This window comes from Ahaetulla prasina, chromosome 2, assembly GCF_028640845.1.
Source record: "Ahaetulla prasina isolate Xishuangbanna chromosome 2, ASM2864084v1, whole genome shotgun sequence".
Lineage (NCBI taxonomy): Eukaryota > Metazoa > Chordata > Lepidosauria > Squamata > Colubridae > Ahaetulla > Ahaetulla prasina.
The window spans coordinates 164,334,829-164,358,436 of record NC_080540.1 but is presented as its reverse complement, the minus strand read 5'-3'; the positions used below and the strand labels follow the sequence as shown (position 1 = coordinate 164,358,436).

At 42.6% G+C, this 23,608-nt stretch overlaps 1 protein-coding gene across 5 annotated transcripts in view; it reads left to right on the top strand.

The window, feature by feature from the left end:
- The window catches only part of CSAD (cysteine sulfinic acid decarboxylase), a 38,408-nt gene extending 14,838 nt beyond the window's left edge, over positions 1 to 23,570 (top strand). For 3 of the 5 annotated variants that reach the window (XM_058170978.1, XM_058170980.1, XM_058170979.1), the window contains 12 exons: positions 405 to 495; positions 2,445 to 2,551; positions 3,160 to 3,275; positions 5,915 to 5,994; positions 9,040 to 9,094; positions 9,786 to 9,902; positions 10,336 to 10,400; positions 13,477 to 13,558; positions 15,508 to 15,707; positions 16,208 to 16,259; positions 18,855 to 18,944; positions 21,518 to 23,570. In XM_058170978.1, coding sequence (XP_058026961.1) covers positions 405 to 495; positions 2,445 to 2,551; positions 3,160 to 3,275; positions 5,915 to 5,994; positions 9,040 to 9,094; positions 9,786 to 9,902; positions 10,336 to 10,400; positions 13,477 to 13,558; positions 15,508 to 15,707; positions 16,208 to 16,259; positions 18,855 to 18,944; positions 21,518 to 21,691 — 1,229 coding nt within the window. In that variant the 3' untranslated portion in view covers positions 21,692 to 23,570. Of the gene's footprint in view, positions 1 to 404; positions 590 to 2,444; positions 2,552 to 3,159; positions 3,276 to 5,914; positions 5,995 to 9,039; positions 9,095 to 9,785; positions 9,903 to 10,335; positions 10,401 to 13,476; positions 13,559 to 15,507; positions 15,708 to 16,207; positions 16,260 to 18,854; positions 18,945 to 21,517 lie in introns of those variants that run through there. The other 2 variants (XM_058170981.1, XM_058170982.1) reach the window with 2 other exon arrangements.
- The last annotated feature ends 38 nt before the right edge of the window (positions 23,571 to 23,608 follow it).

The window sequence follows — 23,608 nt, the reverse complement described above, 5'->3', positions numbered from 1 at the left end:
AAAATTAAACGTATATTTATTTTATTGGCACTTCTAACAAAATCAGTGTCGAAACATTAAAAGCATGCTGTGCAGCAACAACTAATCAACACGATAAACATTTGAACAATATACGAGGCTTGAAAAACACAATAATACTCAGTAAAGCCTTAGAGTTGCTGTACTTATATGATGCAAAGTGCACTGAAGGGTTAACATTTGCAGATTAGTATGGGCCCCCTATGGTTGTGGGGCCCACAGGCAAGTGCCCATCAGGCCCATGCGTTAAGCCAGCCCTGCTCATGGTGCAACAATAATCACATCAATACCTGTAATGGCGAAGAAAATATGAAGTACTTCCATTGAGATTATTTCCTTTTGCACAATTTCCTTTCCTCTTGCTATGTCTCTCCTTTTTCTTGCAGGTCATCCACGCTTCTGCAATCAGCTATTTTCTGGGCTTGATCCCCATGCTCTGGCTGGACGGATGATCACAGAGATGCTCAACACTAGCCAGTATGTGTTCTCCATTTTCTCATATATATTGGCATTTAAAAAAAAAAAAGAAAAAGAAAAGGAAAAGAATTCCCAAGACTCAGCTACAGCATAGGTGAATTTTATTGCTGCTTTTTTGGACTAGAGATTGTAATTTTTACAAGTGACCACTAGAAAGCAGTTTGAAAAAGAAAATTCTTTGCTTTTTATGATGTACTAGTTTATCTACAAAGTCTGTTAATGTCTTTCACTCTAGCAGTATCAGATAAGTTTGTCAAAGTTTTGAAACAATCCAAACTTGCAGAGGAAAATTTTTTGCAGAGGATAATAGTCCTATGAGCAACACTAATGTATTGTGATATAAGAATAATATAATATAAATAATCTTCTTTCTCTCTAATTCAGGGAGAATAATAGAGTGGATTCCTCCAATTGTGAAACATTTGCTCTGTGGAAGCTGACTAGCTTCTCCCTAGTAAATGGATAGTGAGTGGGGGAGGGGGAAAGTAATTTGATATCATTATACTAACATTTCTCCCCTGGTGGCAAACAGTAAAATTGTTACATATAGTGTTTCCTCTTCCTTTTATCCTCATGATCACTCTATGTAATAATTTGAGCTCAGATAAAATATTCTGTTCATACATAAAGCTAAGCCAAAATGTGACTTCTTTGCTTGGAGTTTAGTGTGATGTACAATAGATGTGCTTGCTTAAAAATAATAATAATAACAGAGTTGGAAGGGACCTTGGAGGCCTTCTAGTCCAACCCCCTGCCCAGGCAGGAAAGCCTACACCATCTCAGACAGATGGTTATCCAACATTTTCTTAAAAATTTCCAGTGTTGGAGCATTCACAACTTCTGCAGGCAAGTTGTTCCACTTATTAATTGTTCTAACTGTCAGGAAATTTCTCCTTAGTTCTAAGTTGCTTCTCTCCTTGATTAGTTTCCACCCATTGCTTCTTATTCTATCCTCAGGTGCTTTGGAGAATAGTTTGACTCCCTCTTCTTTGTGGCAACCCCTGAGATATTGGAACACTGCTATCATGTCTCCCCTAGTCCTTCTTTTCATTAAACTAGGTGTTCATTAAACTAAATGTTAAAACCAACCTTGGTTTGATGTGAATCAGGCCAGTGATTGGCCCAAAACCAGCCAATGAATATAGTGGCTGAATGCAGACTTCTTCTATCTTGAGCAATCATTACATTCTATCTCTGCAATTGAGTAAATATTAATATGAAGACACCATGATACTCAAGAGATATGCATTGGTAAGATGACTCTATTTGGAACCTAGAGCCCTTTCTGGTCTATAGTATTATTTGCACTCTACTCCCAGTAGTTAAATTCTCATAAGGTCCATGACTGCTAACTTTCTTCCTCCCAAGCTGCTCATTTGCTATGGCTTCTGTTGTTAGGTGTTTGAGCTACCAGGGTGAAGGCTGCAGAAATCTGGATGACTACTAGTCATGGCCACAAAGAGGTATCGAAAAATCTCCTTGCTGCCCTGTAGCAATCGTCCATATTTTTGCAGCCCAGATATGTTAGTCCTGCTCCATACAATTAACTGTGTGGAGCAAGAGACAAGGACAAAGGGAAAAGAATGGGAGTCTGCTTCCCTTGATTTTATCCCTGCAAAGATTTATATTTATTTACATATGTACTTCATTTATCATCATCAGATAAAAACCTCTATAAGGAAGAGAAAAAAGAGTAAAGAAAAAGACACAAAATAAAAAAAAAATGAAAACTATAAAAATCCTGCACTTTCAAATTTGTCTAAGTATCCTCTCCTCCTAGGTTAGATGGAGCAGATAAATCTTGGCAGTTTTACTAAAGACCAGAGCAGTGGCACATTCTAGCCACTCTCACTCCTAATCTAAACCGAACACCTTCATTGCCTTCCGATAATTTGCTGGCTATTTTGGCTGTTTCTCAAAGGAGACTCATTAGACCGCTTGTGTTTTAGATACACGTATGAGATTGCACCTGTATTTGTCTTGATGGAGGAAGTGGTGCTGAAGAAACTGCGAAAATTGGTTGGCTGGGAAAAAGGCGATGGAATCTTCTCCCCTGGTGTGTAAAACCTACAACCCAGGGATTTAGAAGGGCTTGTGTTTGTTTATAAATGTTTTAGAGGTGACATGCAGCCAATATTATTTATTTATTAATTAAACAAATGTATATAGCTGCTCAACTCTCACATAGAGACTTTGGGCAGCATAGAACATTAAAAATCCGCAGTAAAATCTGCATAATTCAATTCACGCACATAGTGACTTTTGGGCGGCGTACAACATTACATATCCACAGTTAAAAATTCATAATTTAACCTCCACATTTTCTTCCACCTACCTGGTGGCCGTAACAGAATCAGACAAGCTACTTGACTGGCTTTGAATGGGGTCCCCAAGCTCTCTGACAAAACTATGTCTTCAAGACCTTTTGGAAAAGCAACAATATGGAGGCGAATCTCTGAGGGAATTGTGGTTCTAAAGGGAGGGAGCCACCACAGAGAAGGCCCTTAATTTTGATCATCCAAATGAAACCCATTTCTGCCATTCATTATGTCTACAATGGATGCCCTGGAGAAGTCCGGGAATTACATGCTAACCTTAAGATTTGACTTTAAAATGGTAACGAGTGGGCCATTGAACAATTCTCTGCGTTGTTTTCCTTGGTAGGAGGGTCCATCTCCAACATGTATGCCATGAATGTGGCACGGTATCACCGTTTCCCAGACTGCAAGCAGAAAGGGCATTGGGCAATACCAAAGCTGGCAGTGTTTACATCAGAAGAGGTATTGTTTTCTTGCGTATGCTCTAGAGAACCAACCTACTTGCTTTTGGTTAACCCAGCCTAACTTGGTTTTAGTTTTGCGGGGGGGAGGAGGGGGGTTTCCTCCTGAGAATGCTATTGAAATTTGGTGACAAAATGTTTTGTTTTGGGGTATGATTAAAACACGCCCTCCACTTTAATACCACTTAACATGTTTATTTTGAATAATTCAGCCACAGTGTTGCCTGTGCCTTTGTGACTTTCAAAGATCAGTAATAAAAGTATGACCTGTTGCCCCAAAACTGGCTTTTCCTAGACCCACTCCTTTTTTTTTTTTTATTGAAAGAGTTTTAAAAAACAAAAACATTTTTCCCCCTTTTTTCCCCCTCCCTCCCAGAAAACCCCCTTCCCCTCTCCTTTCCCCCCCCCCGGCTTCCCGGGTCAATCACAAGGTATTGTTATACATAAACCAAACATAGAATAAAATTTTCCTTCCAATCCAAATAACCACATCCAAAGCTTTTCATCTCCCAACCCCTCCCATTACATAAAATAACTTTCTAATTATTCAAAGGCAATCTGATATTTCTTAATCTGATATCTGTTTTGTAGATAATCAATCCATTTTTCCATTCAATTAAATATCTTTCCTGCGTATTGTCTTTTAAACACGCTGAGATTTTAGCCATCTCAGCCAAATTAATAACTTTCAATATCCATTCTTCTATTGTAGGTATCTCTTCTTTCTTCCAGTATTGTCCAATCAACAGTCTTGCTGCTGTTATTAAATTCAGAATCAATTTAGTCTCAATCCCTGTACAATCCGTTATAATTCCCAAAAGGAAAAATTGTGGCAGGAACTTTATCTTCTTCTTCAGTACATTTTGAATAATCCACCAAATTCTTATCCAAAAGACCTTAATTTTCTTGCAAGTCCACCAAATATGAAAATATGTAGCATCATCACAATCACACCTCCAACATTTCGCTTGGATATTAGGATACATACATGATAATTTTTTGGGATCTAAGTGCCATCTATAAAACATCTTATAAAAATTTTCCCTTAAATTCTGTGCTTGTGTAAACTTAACATTTCTAACCCAGATTTTCTCCCATGTTTCCAACATTATTGGTTCCTGAATATTCTGTGCCCAGTCCTAGACCCACTCCTGAGGGGACAAGCAGTGCCTCAGACAGCAGAATTGTTGTTGGGATTTGGGAGAGCCGGGCAAGATACTAATGGTCTCTGGAACAAAAGCTCACCCAGTAGTGCTATCTTCAGAGAGAAGGCCTTGTCTTATCAGCAACGCTAAAATAAGATTGAGCTGGCTTCTTTATGAGAACCTCTGGAGGGGACATATTGGAGATTAGGGAACGTGTAGTCCCCTAATTTGGAGGGCACCAGGTGGGTTTCAAGTAATTTAACAACTGGTTCTCTGCCCTAATGATTTCTTCCAATAACCAGTTTACCAAACTGCTCAGAAAGTTAACAACCGGTTCTCCTGAAGTGGTGCGAACTGGCTGAATCCAACCACTGCACCAGATTGGGTACAACTAAGAGAGACTAAAGCTGGAATTTGTACATCAGAATTTGGACCAGACTGACCTGTTAACAGCAGACATTTTGGGAAGATCCAGATGGCACCTTCCTTATGACTGTAATTGAGTCTTGTTACTGATTGATTGTCCCATTCTTCTGTTTCCTTATTTCTTTTCCAGCATTGTAGCCTTCTCTAGAACGGATAGATCTTTGCTTAATGTGTCCAAAGTAGGATAATTTGAACCTGGTCATTTGTGTTTTGAGTGAGAATTCTGGGTTAATTTTTTTTAATGATTTGTTTTCTCGGGAGTTTTCTCCCACACCAAAGTTCAAAAGTATCAATATTCTTCCTATCTTGCTTCTTCAAACTCCAGTTAACACTTGCATAGGGTGTTGCAGGGAATTTCAGAAGGTGCATATTTCTGATCTTTGTAGGTATCATTTCCTTTTAAATCAAATTAAATCCAATTTTATTCTGACCTCATTTAGGTTTGTTTGTTTATTTATTGGAGGGTCAGTTGAGATCAAACTGCTGAAAAAAGCTGAATATTTTTGTGCAGCAGTGGAACAGATTTGTTTTGTTAATGGTTTCTGAAAGTGGAGGTGGTGTTTATTTGCTTTTAATTTATTCCAAAGAAAGTTTAATTTATTTCCTCAAAAAAGAAAAAAAAAGGATTTGTCTGGATATTGGTAAATATGTGAGCCCCCTGGAAAAAGAATGCCAGAGATAGGGCCACCTGCCAGAAAATCTTGCTGTTATTCTCTACTTGCCTAAAGTAAATTAATTATTCCCATTTTGCTAATAACAGCTGTGAAAACACCAAATGGCCTTCATTTTGAAGCCTTCTATTGCTGTGTATCTTCTGGTAGACCATGATCTTTGTCTGAATCTGTAATCTATTGCTCTAAATGTAGACAAGATAAGGGGGAATAATCCTAGGGAATGCTCTCTCCCCAGAACCAGGGTCAGGATTGTGTTGGTTAGGTAAAAATGCAACTTGATATTTCTTTGTGTGATAGTTGATTTCTAAATGGCTTCCCAGGACTCAGAACAGGGTCCTGGGAGAAGGTTTTTCGTAAGGGAAGAAATTGCTGATCCTCCTTTTTCTGCTTTCTAGTGCCACTACTCCATCCAAAAAGGAGCAGCTTTTTTGGGCATCGGCACTGACAATGTCTACCTTGTAGCAGTGGATGAAAAGTGAGTGTTAATAACTGGAAATCCTTATAAAACTAGAGAAATCAAAGGTTCTGTCCAGGGGTGAAATTCACTTACCTTCCCTACTGGTTCGCAAATGTGGGTGCGCCCTCATCCAGGCATGCGCAAAGCCTTCTACGCATGCACAGAGGCTTAAAACCGTCGCAAAAAAGCGCCATCATGACATTCGCGTGGGTGGGTGGAGCCTCCCGCAGCCGTTGCTATCGGTTTGCCCAAGCTGGATAGAACTGGCTGAATTTCACCCCTGGTTCCATCTTGATGTTATAAGTCAGTGGTGGTGAACCTTTTACTCACTGAGTGCCGAGCAGGTGTGTGCTTCACAAGCTTTGCACACATGCGCACATGTGCTATCCGCGCTAACACGTGGCTTCTCCCCCTTGCGCTGCATGCGCTCCAAAGACCACCTGGGTCCCTGAATTACATGCCTGCACCCCAGAGGCCCAAATACCAGCTGGGGCACATGCGCATGCACAGCTGCAGGTGAGTTGGGTGACAAGCTCATGTGCCTGGAAAGATAGGCACGCATGCCATAGGTTCGCCATCATGGTTATAAATGGATCATTTAATCTGGATTATCTTCCTAACCGTACTCAACACAGCTATCAGAACCACTGTGAATTGCATATCCCATTGTTCAATTGTTCCCTCCCACCCCCGATTTTAGAAACCCTTTGCCCCTGCAGAAATTATGGTCTAAAAAATTACAATCTCTTAATCTGAACTCTGGGTTTTCAGTTTCATGTTTACATAGTTCAACTTATTTATACCTGTGGAATTCAACCTGCTAAGAATATTTATTTTAAGTAAGTTTGGGTTTCGAGCCCTTAAGATTGCAAGAGAGTGTTTTCTCCATCAGCTGTAGTTTCTAACTGGTGGCGCAATTATTGAGGACATAGTAAGAACTAAGATTGAAACATCACTTTGTATAGGAACTTTCAATGTATGATAAAACAGAGCACCAAAGAAAGAGCACCTAAGCAGATCTATGGCAAGTCTTGGATCTAGTTCTCATTCTTTATCATGATTGGTCTGCATAAATAGCAGGTTTCATATGAAAGAGTTTCTTCTAGATCAGACGTTCCCCAATGTTTCCAGCTTTGTGCACTGCTGGGTGGGGAAGGCGATGGTTTGCGCAAGCAACTGACAAGTGCGTGTGTGCATGTGCAGCTCCATTTCTACGAGTGGTGCGTGCGCGTGCTTACCACTCATGAAACTGGAGCGCATCAGAGATGGGTTTCAGCAGATTCTGACCAGTTCTGGAGAACTGGTAGTGGAAATTTTGAGTAGTTCAGAGAACCAGCCCCACCCCCATCTAGTCTCTGACTCCCGAGTCCCAGCTGATTGGGAGGGAATGGGGATTTTGCAGTATCCTTCCCTTGCCATGCCCACCAAGCACGCCCACCAAGCCATGACCTGCCCACCAAGCCACACCCACAGAAGCGATAGTAAAAATTTTTGAAACCCACCACTGGAGTGCACATGTATGTGCTTTAATGAAAAAATGAAGATGTTACAGTGGTTATGTCTGCAGTCTTGGCAGGATTAGTTTGAGATGTATTCCTTGCCTCTTGAGGGGCTATCTTCAGCTGCTCCTGTGAGGTATTTCCAGTTCTTGTCATATGTAGATATATACCTGTAATGATGGCTTGTTATGGGTCTTTCTTACGATTAAACTACTTGAAACAGCAGGTGTGTGCACGTGCACTCACCAGCCATTTCCACAGCCCAGTTGCAAACCCCTCATGGCCCACAGGTTGGGGAGCCTATTCTAGATCATTGTTGTGTCTTGTCCGCTCTCACAGCAGCCAGGGCCTTCTTATCTGCTCCCGAACACGGAGGAATGTATGCCTCCTGGCCCCAGTCCTGGCTCCATGCCCAGACAAGCTGAAGAGGAGGGGGCACCTCCCGGTCCCAGCCCTGGCTCCATGCCCAAGCAGGCTGCAGAGGAGGGAGCATCCCCCGGCCCCAGCCCTGGCTCCATGCCCAGGCAAACGGAGCAGCTAGACCCCTCCCCCTCCTCCACAGCATGTGAGCCTGAGGAAAGTTTATTTCCAACAGCTGCTGATTGGAGTGACCCTCGCATCAGAAGACTGGATAGGCGGAGGCAACAGAAGGAAGGGAGGGGCAGGCCTTAATGAGTGCTGAGTCATGGAGCCACACCCCATGGCCTATATAAAGGATCTGCTTTCTGGCAGTCTCTGAGTCAGGCAAAGTCGAACTTATCTTGCTGAAGTCACTTTCTGGTCTCCTGCCTGCTCTGAGGACTTTGCTAGGACTTTGGGCAGAGCTGCAGAGGCGAGCCTGATTCGGATTTCCCTGACCTGGCCGTCAGCGGAGGAGTGGGACACGACAATCATATTATTTCAGTGTGCATGAAACAGATCTTATTATAAGGAAAAATCTTCCTGCGGTAAAAAAACAAATCCTAATGCTTCACATAAGGCTAACGCGGAACCTTTTCCTCTGATCTAATTTGCAGTAGAGGTGGTGTCAGTTTTGGAAGGCAATTTTGTTTTTTGCTTCTTAACTGTCACATATTTTAGCTGGGGAAGTTGGGAGGGGTTTGTTGTTGGAGCGGTAGAAAGTTAGTCATAACAACATTATGTATTCAAGGACATCCTGATGGAGACTGCCAGAAGATTGTATCCAATTGAGTGTGAAGAGTTGATTGGACAATGTGATGAACTTGTAGGTGTGGGGCAGGGATGTGAACTGTCCACTGGGTGTGGAAAACCTGGAAGCTTTCAGTTTCAGGTTTTCCCAGCTGTGCCAACATGACATCTCTAATAAATTGGAATTTTGAGGAACCTCAAGCCTCAGAGCTTTATTTCATTGGGGGTGTTCCTTGGAACCCTGACAGGTAGGTTCAAAGTGAAAGGTCCTTCTATATTACCAAAGTGAAAACACATAGCTTCATTCTCCCGCCTGCTTGGAATGACTTAAAGTCAGTGTGGTTTAAGCAAGCGGGACTAGTTGAAAGGACCTGCTGAATGGCTCAGTCATTTCAATCACTCTTTTCTTCCTCAGAGGGAAAATGATCCCCGCTGATCTAGAGGAAAAGATCAACCAGGCCAAATCAGAGGTATGTTGCCTGTGGAGGGGTTTGAGGGAGGTTACAATTTTCCCTTTGCTCCCACCAAGCTATATGTAACAGGATGCATTTTCTTCCCACATCTAAGCCAGTGATCCTGCTAAAAGAGACACACAATAGGCATAGGGGCTTTGCAAACTCTGACTCTTTGTCTGAGGTGTGCAGCAAGTGAAGAAACAGTGTGCTAATGCAATAGCTTATGCTTCCTTTATCAAAGAGTTATACATGAATGAAATGAAATTCAGGCAGATGTGACCATATGTATCAGATCCTATTGACTGGGCCATATAAAGGGATGCGGTGGCTCAGTGGCTAAGACGCTGAGCTTGTCGATTGAAAGGTCGGCAGTTCATCGGTTTGAATCCCTAGTGCCGTGTAACGGGGTGAGCTCCCATTACTTGTCCCAGCTTCTGCCAGCCTAGCAGTTCGAAAGCACATAAAAATGCAAGTAGAAAAATAGGGACCACTTTTGGTGGGAAGGTAACTCTATTCCGTGTGCCTTTGGGGTTTAGTCATGCCGGCCACATGACCACGGAGACGTTTTCAGGCAGCGCTGGCTCTTCGGCTTTGAAACGGAGATGAGCACTGCCCCCTAGAGTCAGGAACGACTAACACATGTGTACGAGGGGAACCTTTACCTTTACCTTTTTATGCTAATGAAACCTGTGATCTTCTCTTCCAGAGAGCGCTCCCCTTCTTTGTCAATGCCACCTGTGGCACCACTGTCCTGGGAGCTTTTGACCCCCTGCCTGAAATTGCAGAGGTGTGCACAAGACACAAACTCTGGTTCCATGTGGACGTAAGTACAGTCTGTGGAGATAAAGACCTTCTAGAGATGTTGATGCACGCTGTCTTAACAACTCATCCAGCAGATATATTATTCCCCAATGGAGATAGGTAAGAAAATAGCTAATGAATGGTTCAGTCACACAGAGGTGGAGCGGACAGCTGTCTTGCTGAGTGAAGTGTGATTTATTATTTGGGTACATTTGTAGAAAAGTGGTTTCCTTGATGTTTGTGGAAATTCGGCATAAGCCCAGATTTTCACATTCTGCTTGAAAGCTATCTTGAGATTCTTTTAGCCTTTAAAAGCTAGGCTTTTAGCTAGTCTCTTACCATTTGAATTATAGTCTTGTATTTTTAATTTGGGATTTCCAATAGCAGCATTATCCCCATGCTTTTGACTGGACTTTTTTTTAAGTAACTCACAAGGCCCTTTTTTTCTGCTGTAGGCAGCCTGGGGTGGCAGTGCTCTCCTCTCCCAAAGACATCGGCATCTTCTGGATGGGATCGAAAGGTAGATAGTATTTTTTTTTAATAGAATAGAATAGAATTTTTTATTGGCCAAGTGTGATTGGACACACAGAGAATTTGTTTTGGTGCATATGCTCTCAGTGTACATAAAAAAAAATACCTTCATCAAGAATTCTAAGGTACAACACTTAATGATAGTGATAGGGTACAAATAAGCAAACAGGAAACTGTCGATATCAATATAAATCGTAAGGATCTTGCAGAAATGAGCTGTGAAAAAATACAGCCTGACTTTGGACTTGTTCGTCCTCTGTCTCTGTTTTTAATAAAAGTTTGTACATCTTAGACAGTGGTGAAATCTGAACTGGTTTACTACCGGTTCGCTGGCTGTGCATGCGTGCCATGCACCAACTTCAAGGTGGGCGCCCATGCAGTATACACCAAAAGGAGGCATGGGGTAAGTAGAACAGTGTGGGGTGTGTGTGATCAGCTGTGGTGCGCGAGCTTTTTTTTTACTTTTAAAAGCATTTTTTTACAATCTATTCAGGCGAATAGGTTGTAAAAATGTTTTTAAAAATTAAAAAAAAGGCTCTGACGATTGCATGGCACAGCTGTGATTGTCAGAGCCTCTTTTTTTTACTTTTTAAAAGCATTTTTATACCGGTTCGGGAGAACCGGTAGTAAAAAAATGCCTAAAAAGTAAAAAAAAAAAAGTTCCGACGATCAGCTGAGCGACGTGCAATCTTCGGAACTTTTTAAAAAAAACTTTTTAAAGTATTTTTAACTACCAGAAAAAAATGCTAGAAAAGTAAAAAAAAAAAAAAAAGTGCCGGCTATCGGGCATTGCTCACCTGATTGTCGGAACTTTTTTTTTAACATTTTTACTTTTAGTTCGGGCGAACCGGACCGAACTGGGAGCATTTCACCCCTGATCTTAGAAATAATGTGATCATCATTTGTACAAATCTCTACATCAGTTTTACCCTTTTATCATTCATAATTCCTCTTATCCACCTTAAGTTTTTCCATTAGATGTACAGAAGGAAACCAATGGCATTTAAAACCTCCTAATGTTATCATTTTTAAGTTAAATTCTCCTTGAGAAAAAAAGTCAACAAATCAGTGTACGGCAACCATTCTTGTTTAATTATCAATTTCCCTTCTGAAAAAGATTTCTCAGGGTGATAAGCATAAAGGAATTTTAAGAGTCAGTTTTGCCTTTTAGCTGTTCCAAATTCTCAGTATGGCACGTCTAATAAAATGATTTTTAAAATCCACACTGAGCTTGATTTTATCAGGCCACAAATAACCATGTCATTCAAATGTATGAACAAATACTGTAGTTTCTAGTCAGTCTCTTTATGGAGTTAGAGCAGCGGTGAAATTCTCTGGAGTCTCTGCTACCGGTTCTGTGAGCCTGCTACCGAGCGTGCGCTTCATGCACATGCGCACTTCATGCACATGTACGCTTCATGCACATGTACGCTTCACGTGCATGCATGCCTGATGCGCGCCCTCACAGCACCAAAAAAGGAACATTTTGAAGCCTTCCAAGTCTGCAAAGGTAAGTAGAACAGCGAGGGGGGGGGGGAAATCTGCTGTGCCACGCGATTTAGATTAGCTAGAAAGCAGGAAATCCGACGATTCTAGCCAATATAAATTGCGTGTGTCACAGCTGATCGTCGTCCAGCTGATCATTGGAAGTACCGGTTCGCCCGAAGCGGTAGCATTTTTTACTACCGGTTCAACTGAACTGGTCTGAACTGGTAGCATTTCATCCCTGAGTTAGAGAGATCTTGATTGGCCTTTGTGCCATTCCATCCCCACTGAATTAGAACTACAGGGCCACATTCACTGGCTATTTGCCCTGTCAGTAGAACGAACAGTAAGACAACAGTTCCCTCTCCTGGCAGAGCTGCCCCAAAGAATACCCTTGCAGGATCCTGTTGCTTTAATTCATCAGCTGCAGATGTCTAGTATCCTGCTACTAGTGCGGACTACTAGTGCGGAGTGCGCACTTCCGAACCGGTAGGGAAGGTAAGTAGATTTCACCCCTGCTGTGAACATGTAGATGCAGATCAAGTATTGCTAACTGCATGATGTTGGTAAATTACATTGCTGGAAATCTTCTGTTATTGACCCAATTCAGTTCCTTAGAAAGTCAGTTTGAGGCCCAAAGTCTAGCTAGGCAAAGTAAGCGGAAGGAGGAGCAAACAAGACAACCATAGAGATGTGCTGGAATGACGCACTGGATCAGGCACATGCATAATTGAAAGTCAGAGGTGGGCTGCTGGTTAGATGCAGTGCTGGTTGGCTGGTGGACGAGGCTGGCCACTTGTGATGTAAGGTTGCCAGTTTGCTCATTCTGAGGGATTGGCTTGAAAGAAAAGTCTTCTGCATCTCCATGGATAGGTTGACTTCTTTCAGTCTAAAAAAAATCAATATAAATGTAAATTTTATTTAATTAGTTATTTATTAAATGTATAAGCTGCCCAGCTCACTATCAAGCAATTGGGTGGTTTACAATGCACTAGATCACAGCTCTCCAACCTTGGCCACTTTAAGCCTGGCGGACTTCAACTCCCAAAATTCCCCAGCCAGCAAAGTGGCCAAGGTTGGAGACCCCTGTACTAGATAATAGTATAAAACAATTAAAACATTAAAAACATTGGGCGTTGAAAGTTAAAACATTAAAAGATTGGTACTTTAGCCTCCAATGTTTTGCAGCTGATGTCTTAAGCTGCAGCTCAAAAAACTTGTGTTTTTTAAATACAAATTTTATTTGTCGAATAGGTGCTCCTTCTGATTTTTGGATACCATATAGACCAGGGGTGTCCAAACTTGGCAACTTTAAGACTTGTGAACTTCAACTCCCAGAATTGGGAACAAAGCTGGCTGAGGAATTCTGGAAGTTGAAATCACAAGTCTTAAAGTTGCCAAGTTTGGACACCCCTGAATTATAGATAAACATATTTCTCTGACAATTCATATATATGAAAGATCCAAAATAAAGAGGTGCACCAATGAATTTTTACCAGTCTTCTAAAGATGGTTATTAGTATTTATTTGCATACGAGGTTTATCCAATTATGAAATGTTCATTTCTATTTTCCATCCAGGGCTGATTCGGTGGCTTGGAATCCCCACAAAATGCTTATGACTGGGCTTCAGTGTTCTGCCTTTCTGGTCCAGGATAACTCTGTAGGTATTCAGAATCTCTCTTTCTCTTCCTGGACATTAAGCAGGCTATAGTACAAGTTATCTCTCCCTCCAGATAATATGGTTAGAGGAAATCCAGAGCTACCTAGTCCAACTCTCTGTCCAAAAGTCAAACTGAGACCTTCTTGTACACTACTAACTAATTCTGGATTTATGCTTATTTCTTCGGCTTCATTACTGTAATACGTCCTCAGCTAGCAGCATTAAAGGGGGAACTCCATACTGCAGAATATAGAAGTTTGATATTCCCGGTCAAGGCTAATATTGTCTAACTTCTCAGTATCTCTGAAATGTTATCACCTATTTACTATGAAAACTTTGAGACCTCTCATATCCTGGACATAAACTGTTTCAACTCCTGCCCTCAAAACGATGCTATAGAGCACTGCACAACAGAATAACTAGACACAAGAACAGTTTTTTCCCGAAGGCCATCACTCTGCTAAACAAATAATTCCCTCAACACTGTCAAACTATTTACTGAATCTGCACTACTATTAATCTTCTCATCGTTCCCACCACCCATCTCCTCCCTCTTATGACTGTATGACTGTAACCTTGTTGCTTGTATCTTTACGCTTTATATTGATATTGTTTCCTGATTGTTATTTGTACCTTATGACTATGATTAAGTGTTGTACCTTATGATTCTTGATGAGCGTATCTTTTCTTTTGTGTACACTGAGAGCATACGCACCAAGACAAATTTCTTGTGTGTCCAATCACACTTGGCCAATAAAAAATTCTATTCTATTCTATTCTATTCTATTCTATTCTATTCTATTCTATTCTATTCTATTCTAATATTTAAATTTATTCTAATATTTAGAAACTTTATAAACCCAAACTAAAGTTTCTAAAGGTATTGAAATAAATGTCCGATAAAAAAACTTTGTGGGATTGTGGGCTATACTCAGCTGTAGTCTTACCATTCCTTGCTTTGGGCAGAGTAGATCCTGTCCAACTGACAAGGTCTATTTTCTTATTAGGTGAAGATGATCTACTCTAATATGAGTATGTCTGCCAATTAAGTTTTCTTGGAACTTTTTAGTTTTCTTCATGAAAATTAGAAATGCTTTGGTTGGGATTCCAAAAAAGAGCCTTTTCCATTTGCAGGCCTTTATAACAGAAGTTCACCTCTGAACACTCCCTCTTCCTGTTCGCCCTCTTTCCAATTTTGGCAGGTATTTTATCTGCCATGCTGTTCCTGCTTCGAACCAGAGACTGCAATGAATAATACACTCCAAATAGGACTTAACTTCTTATCCCACACCGTTGATCATACTACCTGGGACAGTGTTGGTGAACCTATGGCACGCGAAACTGTCCCATGCCAAATGCGTGGCCTCGCTGGCTCCTTATTGCGTTCCTGCACTCAAACGCTTGCCGCTCAGCTAGCCGTCGCACACGTGGTGTTGGCGGACCCCAGAAGTGTGGCAGTCTATCGCGCATGTGCAAACCAGAACCCAGCCTTCCGGGTTGGCATTGTGCCCATGCGCGATGGACTGCCGCACTTCCGGGGTTGGTGGCATCGCACACACGATGGTCAGCTGACTGGCATGTGTTTGAGCACAGGAATGCGACGGGAGCTGACGGGGCCGCGCATTCAGCGCAGAACAGTTTTGTGTGCCACTTCTGGCATGCGGGCCAGCACGCGAGAACACTAAAGGTTCGCCAACACTGACCTAGGACCAATTGTAGTTTAGCAATCTCCCAAGGTCTTATGCTGCACACCTCTCTTTTAAACTCTCTGGTTTCTGAGTCTATGATCACCCTATTCTTATCACGTTTTCCAGTTCATTTTGAAGTTTTTTGGAATGAACTTCTGCTTTGAGTATTTTGCATTGTCAAGTAGAATAAATCATTTTATGTGAAACACAAAGTTTTTTTTAAAAAAACAAAAAACTCTTTTGATACCTCTTTCTTCCCAGGGACTCCTGCAGAGATGCCACTGTGCCCAAGCTACCTACCTCTTCCAGACGGACAAGTTCTACAACATAGCTTATGACAGGGGAGATCAAACCATCCAGTGTGGACGCAAAGTAGATTGCTTTAAGTTGTGGCTGATGTGGAAGGCCAACGGCAGCAAAGGCTTGGAGCAGAGAGTGGATAGGGCCTTTGCTTACACTAGGTACATGAAAAGACCACGGGTGAAATGTAAAATTTGTTACTATCGGTTCTCTGGGTGTGGCTTGGTGGTGGGGTAATGTGACTGGGTGGGCATGGCCAACTTTTTTTTTAACTTTTAAAAGCATTTTTTTTTGGCCAAAGAGGTTGTTAAAAAATGCTTTTAAAAGCCTCTGATGATCCCAGCTGAACTGCACGATCATCAGAGGCTTTTTTTTTAACTTTTAAAAGCATTTTTTCGGCCCAAGAAAAAATGCTTTTAAAAGTAAAAAAAACACCTCTGATGATTGCGCGGCTCAGCTGGGCTTGGGGGGGGGCAGGGATTTTTGTTACCGGTTCTCCGAACCACCTGCCGCCATTGCTACCAGATCAAGTGATCCAGTCCAAACCGGGAGCATTTCACCCCTGGAAAAACCCTAGTTTGGGATAAGTTCTTCTGCCATTCCTGGTGACTGGCATGTGGTTCAAGCATTTTCCCTAGCATTTTCTTCTTTTTTATCCTAGGTATCTAGCTGATGAAATTAAGAAGAGAGAAGGTTTTCAGCTAGTGATAGAGGTAAGAGCTATCTAGCCTTCAGGGCTTGCTTTGCTGCTGAAATTCGTATATTGTATGACATTATTTATTTACTTGTACCTTGCCTTTATGATTTTTACAAATAACTCAAGGCAGTGAACGTATCCAACAAACCTTCCTCCTCCTCTTCTCCCCATAGCAACCAATCCTGTGAAGTGGGTTAGGCTGAGAGTGAGTGACTGGCCCAAGGTCATTCAACTGGCTTTCATAGCTATGGCAGAACTAGAACTTGCAATCTCCTACTTTCTAGCCTGGCGAAGCTACCAGGAAAAAGTGACATCATGTCCAAAGTAGTATTTCTGCCATAATAAATAATGGGCTGTTCTCACACTTAAGACCCTGCCTTATGCTCAGATCACTGATTAACAAGGGAAGAGGTGGGTTCTGCATGTGCTGAAAAAGAGAAGCTGGATACCCGTCAGTCACAAATGCTTCAATTTGGATTCCTGAACTGAAGGAGGTTTCGATTCAATGGTTCCCAACGATCCCCATTGGGAATCTGCAAGCAGCAGGCGAGTGAGTGAAACTTTACAGCAGGCGAGTGTGCGTGCCCGCAAAACCATCCTCTCCGCCCCCACCCACCCCGCTGCTGCTGCTCCTGTTCCCAGTCTGCAGAGCTGAAATGGTTGGTGGGGACCACTAGTCTAAATCAGGGGTCTCCAACCTTGGCAACTTTAAGCCTGGAGGACTTCAACTCCCAGAATTCCCCAGCCAGCTTTGCTGGCTGGGGATTTCTGGGAGTTCAAGTCCACCAGGCTTAAAGTTGCTAAGGTTGGAGACCTCTGGTCTAAATGATTCCTACCAATTCATGATCTGACACTTCAGTTCTAACTGTCCATTAAGTCAACAGTTTTCTTTTTTGGGTTTTTGAAACATGTTTTCACATACTGCTAACCCAGATTGTGTGCACGTGCGCGCGCACGCCATGTGTGTGCTTTCAAGTCATTGTTGACGCCTGCCGACTGCCTGGATAAGTCCCTGCAGTTTCTTGGATTGTTTTTCAGAAGCGGTTTGCCCTTGCCTTCTTCTTAAGAGACTGAGAGAGTAACCGGCACAAGGTCACTCAGCTGATTTTATGCCTAACTCAACAGTTTACCAGTTTCTAGCCTGATGCCTTAAGCCACTACACCAGGCTGGATCTCAATTCAGAAATTGGGATTTGCAACATTCTTGGGCTGCCTGGGTCTCATTTTTTAAAAACAAATATTAAAAGGGCAGTAATGTAGTGGTAGGGGATGTGGTGGCTCAGTGGCTAAGACACTGAGCTTGTTGATCAGATGGTTGGCAGTTCAGCGGTTTGAATCCCTAGCGCCACGTAACAGGGCGAGCTCCCGTTACTTGTCCCAGCTTCTGCCAACCTAGCAGTTCGAAAGCACATAAAAAATGCAAGTAGAAAAATAGGGACCACTGTGATGGGAAGGTAACAGAGCTCCGTGTGCCTTCAATGCTTAGTCATGCCAGCCATGTGACCAGGGAGACATCTTTGGACAGCGCTGGCTTTTTAGCTTAGAAATGGAGATGAGCACGGCCCCTAGAGTGGGAAATGACTAGCACACATGTGCGGGGGAACCTTTACCTTTAATATGGTAGTATCATCCGAAGGGGTGGAGGCAGGAATTTTGATTTCATTTTTATGGGGGATTGACATACTGTTTAAAAAATGGGAACTAGTATTTTTAGCCTTTTCGATGACTAATATATCCATTTTATTGCTCTGGCTAAAACAGTGCAGGAAGTTAAGCCATATAATTTGACAGTTTGCCACAGACCTGCAGTAATGCAATCTTGAGGAGCCTTGGGCTCCTTAGGGTACTCACAGCAGAGGTGGGTTTCAGCAGGTTCTGACCAGTTCTTTTTTTGTTTTTTTTGTTTTACATTTATACCCCGCCCTTCTCCGAAGACTCAGGGCGGCTTACAATGTATAAGGCAATAGTCTCATTCTATTTGTATATTTTTTTACAAAGTCAACTTATTGCCCCCCCAACAATCTGGGTCCTCATTTTACCTACCTTATAAAGGGTGGAAGGCTGAGTCAACCTTGGACCGGGCTTGAACCTGCAGTAATTGCAGGCTCTGTGTTCTAATAACAGGCTTCTCTATTGCCTGAGCTATCCCGGCCCTGGAGAACCAATAGCAGAAATTTTGAGTAGTTCAGAGAACCAGTAAATAGCACCTCTGGCTGGCCCCGCCCCCATCTATTCTCTGCCTCCCAAGTCCCAGCTGATCAGGAGGAAATGGGGATTTTGCAGTATCCTTCCCCTGGAGTGGGGTGGTAATGGAGATTTTACAGTATCCTTCCCCTGCCACACTCACCAAGCCATGCTCACAGAACTGGTAGTAAAAAAATTGAAATCCCACCACTGACTCACAGGGAGATCATATTTTGCTTATTATAGGTGACATAAACTATGAATTACAAGCCACAATGGTTGGGTTCATACATCATGCTAGATTAAAACCAAATAAACCATTTTATGGTTCTGTATTCCAGTTTGTTTACTGACAATGTATCACTGCCATAAGATTTTTTTTTTAACTTTTTCAAGTTTTTAACTTTTTTTTTTTTTACTTTTTCAGCCAGAGTTTATCAATCTCTGTTTTTGGTATGTACCTCCCAGTCTGCGAGGGCAGGAAGGCTGCACCGGTTACTGGGTGAAATTGGAGAAGGTAAATGTTGGCATCTTTTAAATAGGAAATCAGAACAGGAAAAAATCCCTCTGGAGGCTCCTGGGTTGTAAAGAACTACAAAACCGAGTTCACACATGCTTCTGGATCCAGCATTCATTAAAAAGAAAGAGAGCTCTTTCCAGGATAAATGGACTTGTTGCTTGCCTACAGCATCAAGCAGGATGCAATACAGTAATTCCTGCCTCTGAGCTCTGCAGAAAAGAAAGACAAGGGGCAAGGATGGGCCACTTGTGTTGTGATGCAGTGGTTCTCAGCCTCAGCCCATTGATGTTATAGGGCTAGAAGTCCAATCATCTCTTACAACTGGCAATTAGACATTCCGGCTTGTTACGTTGGAGACGTAGCTTAAAAACTCACATAAAATCCAAGGTTGGGAATTGCCGCCTAATGCTCAGTTTCCCAGTGTCAGAAGAGGACGTAGACTATGGGGATCCAGATGTAGGCAACACCACCAATAGTAGTATTCACTAACCTTCGCTTACCGATTCGGAACTGTGAGCGTACGTGCCACCTCTGCGCATGCACTCAGCCTCCATGATGACGTCCGGGTGGGTGGGTGGAGCTTCCTGCCGCCGCCGCTGCTGGTTTGCCTGAACCAGGTAGAACCGGTAGAATTCCACCACTGAACAGCATCCGTTGGTCATTGACCTTATTTCCACAGCGTGCTTAATTGGGGGTAAGGGGAATGGGCTAGAGTAGTATGGAACATGAAGGAGGGGTTAACTGTCAGCTAGCGCTCGAAGTCCGATTTAGTTCCAAGTTTAAGCAAGCTCCACCCAGTCACTCAAGGGTACAGGTAGTTGTCGACTTACCACCATTCATTAGTGACTGTTTGAAGTTACAAGGGCACTGAGAAAAGTGACTTATGGCTATTTTTCCACACTTAGGAGCGTTGCAGCATCCCCAAGCTCACATGATCAAAATGTGGATATTTGGAAACTAGTTCCTATTTATGACGGTTGCAGTGTCCCGGGATCATGTGATCCCCTTTTGAAAAGTTCTGACAAGCAAAGTCAACGGGGAAGCCAGAGTCACTTAACCACTGCGTTACTAACTTGACAACTGCCGTGATTCACTTAAGAACTTAGCAAGAAAGGTCGTAAAATGGGGCAAAGCTCACTTAACAACTGCCTTGCTTAGCAACAGAATTTTGGACTCACTTGTGGTTGTAAGTCTATACATCTGTAAATGCAGCCCATTGACCTGTCTTGCAATGCTTGTGTGAAAAAGCTAAAGAGAGAAGCTAGTAAAGCCCACCTATAACAGAGCTGGCAAAGTTTAGAAGAAGGGGTGAAATGCTCCTGGTTCAGACCAGATCGCCCAATCCAGTAGCGATGGCGGCGGGTGGTTCAGAGAACCAGTAGCAAAAATCCCTGCCCCACCCCCATGCCCAGCTGAGTCGCACGATCATCAAAGGTTTGTTTTTTTTATTTTTAAAAGCATTTTTTTCTTTGGCTGAAAAAATGCTTTTAAAAGTTAAAAAAAAGCCTCTGATGATCGCGTGGCTCAGCTGGGATTGTCAGAACCTTTTAAAAGCATTTTTTCTACAACCTCTTCAGCTGAAAGGTTCCGCCGATCAGGCAACTCAGCTGGGATTGTCAGAACCCTTTAAAAGCTGGTGATTTCAGCTGAGTTGCCTGATCATCTGAGGTTTTTAAAAGCATTTTTTACAACCTCTTTGGCCGAAGAGGTTGTAGAAAAAATGCTTTTAAAAGTAAAAAAAAAAAAGTTGGCCACGCCCACCCAGTCACATTCCCCCCCACCAAGCCACGCCCACAGAACTGGTAGTAACGAATTTTACATTTCACCCCTGCTTAGAAGTGCAGAACGTGCATGCTAAGCACTCACAAACTGCGGAGGCAAAGCCATACCGAGCTTCTCTGGTCCCTGGTGAAGAGGCCAGTGATGTTGTGAAGCCTTGCCAGGGGTTTCTGGTGTCCTAATTTATGAGATATCATCCACCATTCATTCAAAAAATGGTTAATCTGAGCGCCTGTTGACCGAGCCACAAATAAGAGGTTTGATTTGAATTGGGGATCAATTGGCACATAGGTAATCTGGGGAAAAAGTCATGAATAGTAACTGAATCTTCAATATATGGGTTTTGCCAGATTTTCATATAAACATTTAGTATATACATCAAGGGGGCAACCCTTGGTAAAAAATTGCACCTAATTTGATTCCACATTTGAAAGCCATTTTTAGAGCCTGTCTGGGAATAAAGTTTCATTAAGGGTGGGGGTGGGGGAACGTGAGTAGTATGATGGCGTAGAGGTAGAACTCTCGCCTCACAATCAGGAGGCTGTGAGTTCGAACCTATGTAGTGGCAGATATTTTTGTCTCTGGATGCAGAGAAAATATCTGCTGTGAACTCTGTGTAGGCAACAGGAAGGGCACCCAGCTAGTAAATGCTCAGTTTCATTCAGTTGCCCGGCCTCCACCCTAATGCAAGGGAGTACAGGGTTGATAAAAGAAAATAAAAGGGGTGTGAGGGGGAATACCTTATAGTGCAACCAATTTCTGAGAGGTTTTGTTTGTTTTTCCTTGATTAGGTAGCTCCACTGATTAAGGAGCGGATGATGAAGAAAGGTTCCATGTTGGTGGGCTATCAGCCACATGGCAAAAAGGTGAACTTTTTCCGCCAGGTGGTCACCAATCCAGCAGTCACCAGGGATGACCTAGATTTCTTCCTTGATGAAATTGAGAGGCTTGGCAGAGATCTATAGATTGTGTACAATACGGACTGGAACAGTTACGTATGTGGTTCAAAAGCAGACATCAGCCACCTTAATTCCAATCACCGTGCACCATGGTTGAAATAGCTTGGAAGCTACACTTCTCCAACTACTGACATGGTGTCTTTGCTGCTACCAAACCATTTTATAGATAAACATGCTGTGAAGATGTCACAATAATGTGTGCGCCCCACCCTTTTCTCCCCCCCCCCGCCCCATTGTTCTCTCTTTCTGTAACTGTGGGTGTGTTCCAAAATTAAAGCGAATGCATGCTTTTAATTTCCTCGCTGCCTTCTGCAAAAAACAAGGAAAGCCTAGGATTATCAGAGGTGAACTCCAAAATCCAGCAGCCACCAAGTAGCAGCAAATAGATACAGACAATTCAACCTCTTTGCTGCCAGCTAGTAGCTTGGAGTTTTGCAGTTCGGAACTGGTAGCCCTTGGGAAATTGTAACTCCCTAGTGATCATTTATTCTGGCTTCACCTCTTCTGTCTGAATCACCTCAGTGCTTTTCCATAAGTTTCTGGTATACCTTTCTGTAGCCCTTCTCTTCTTGAAGAGGAGCAGCTGGAGAAAGAAAAGATGATTGAGGCTGGTTTGAGGGATTAGCAGATCAAGAGTACAGCATCTCTGCTTCCTGAGCCCTGCTCTGATTATGTGTTGCTGGGTCTTAAGGACTCATAGTCTCCATGAATGATTTGCTCCTAACCTGGTCTGAGATTTCCCCCAATTTCTACTGTGCTGCTTCATCGTGAACTGGGGCTGTTCTGGGAGGGACTAGTGAAGAATATTGGGAGTACATGCCAAGATTCTGAAAGATCTCCTGTATGGCGAATTAGTGCAGGGAACGCGCCCCAGAGGGAGACCACAGCTGTGATATAAGGTTACCTGCAAGAGGGACCTAAAGGCCCTGGGAATGGACGTTAACAACTGGGAAACCTTGACCTCCGATCGTTCAGCTTGGAGGCTAAAGACACAGCATGGCCTTCTCCAATTCGAAGAGACATTTGTTCAGCAGGCTGAGGCAAAGAGGCAGTCCCGGAACCAGCGAAATCTGGGGGCTGGGCAGGGGACAGGATGTATCTGCCCTCAGTGTGGAAGGGATTGCCACTCTCGAATTGGCCTTTTTAGCCACACTCGATGCTGTTTCCAGAGCATGATACCATAGTCTTTTGAGACTGAATGATGCCAACTGAAATGCCAAGAGTATATATTCCCAGCAGATGGGAAGGTCACCCAGCTAAAGCAAGCAGGAACCTATAGTTGGCAGGAACAGTATAGGAAGATGTTGGGTCAGATGATCACTTAGTGGCAATGGCAAAGGCATTAATTCAGATTCATATGGGGGGGGGGAGAAAGACAATGGTAAATCACTCCTGTATTTTTACCAAGAAAATGATATGGACAAGCCCTGCTTTAGAAGATAAAAATGGATAGTTCTTTTTTTTTTTTTTGCAAACTAACCTACTTTTCAAGTAAGATTTAATTAAAATCTAATCCACATTCTTCTCTCTCTCTCTCTCTTTCCCCATTTGACTCCTTAAAAAGTCTCTATAGTTTTGGGGCAAGAATTTTCAAAGTAGTTTGCCATTGCTTTCTTCCTGGGGCTGGGAGGGAGTGACTGGCTTAAAGACATGCATCTGGCTTTGTGCCTAAGGTGTGATTAGAACTCACAGACTCCTGGGTTCTAGCTTTACTTGTTTAACCTACTAAAGTTATTTGTATTTTTAATGAAAGGGAAAGATGAAAACAACGTAAAGCTTAATTGCTACAGAGGTTGAATTTATGTACTGTATGCGCATTTTACTTACCTTCCTATGTATTTAAATGTACTGCTTTTATAAAACTCCACCATTTTATACATGGCAGCATTAGAAATAGTAAAGCTTCTGCCTCCGAACAGCATT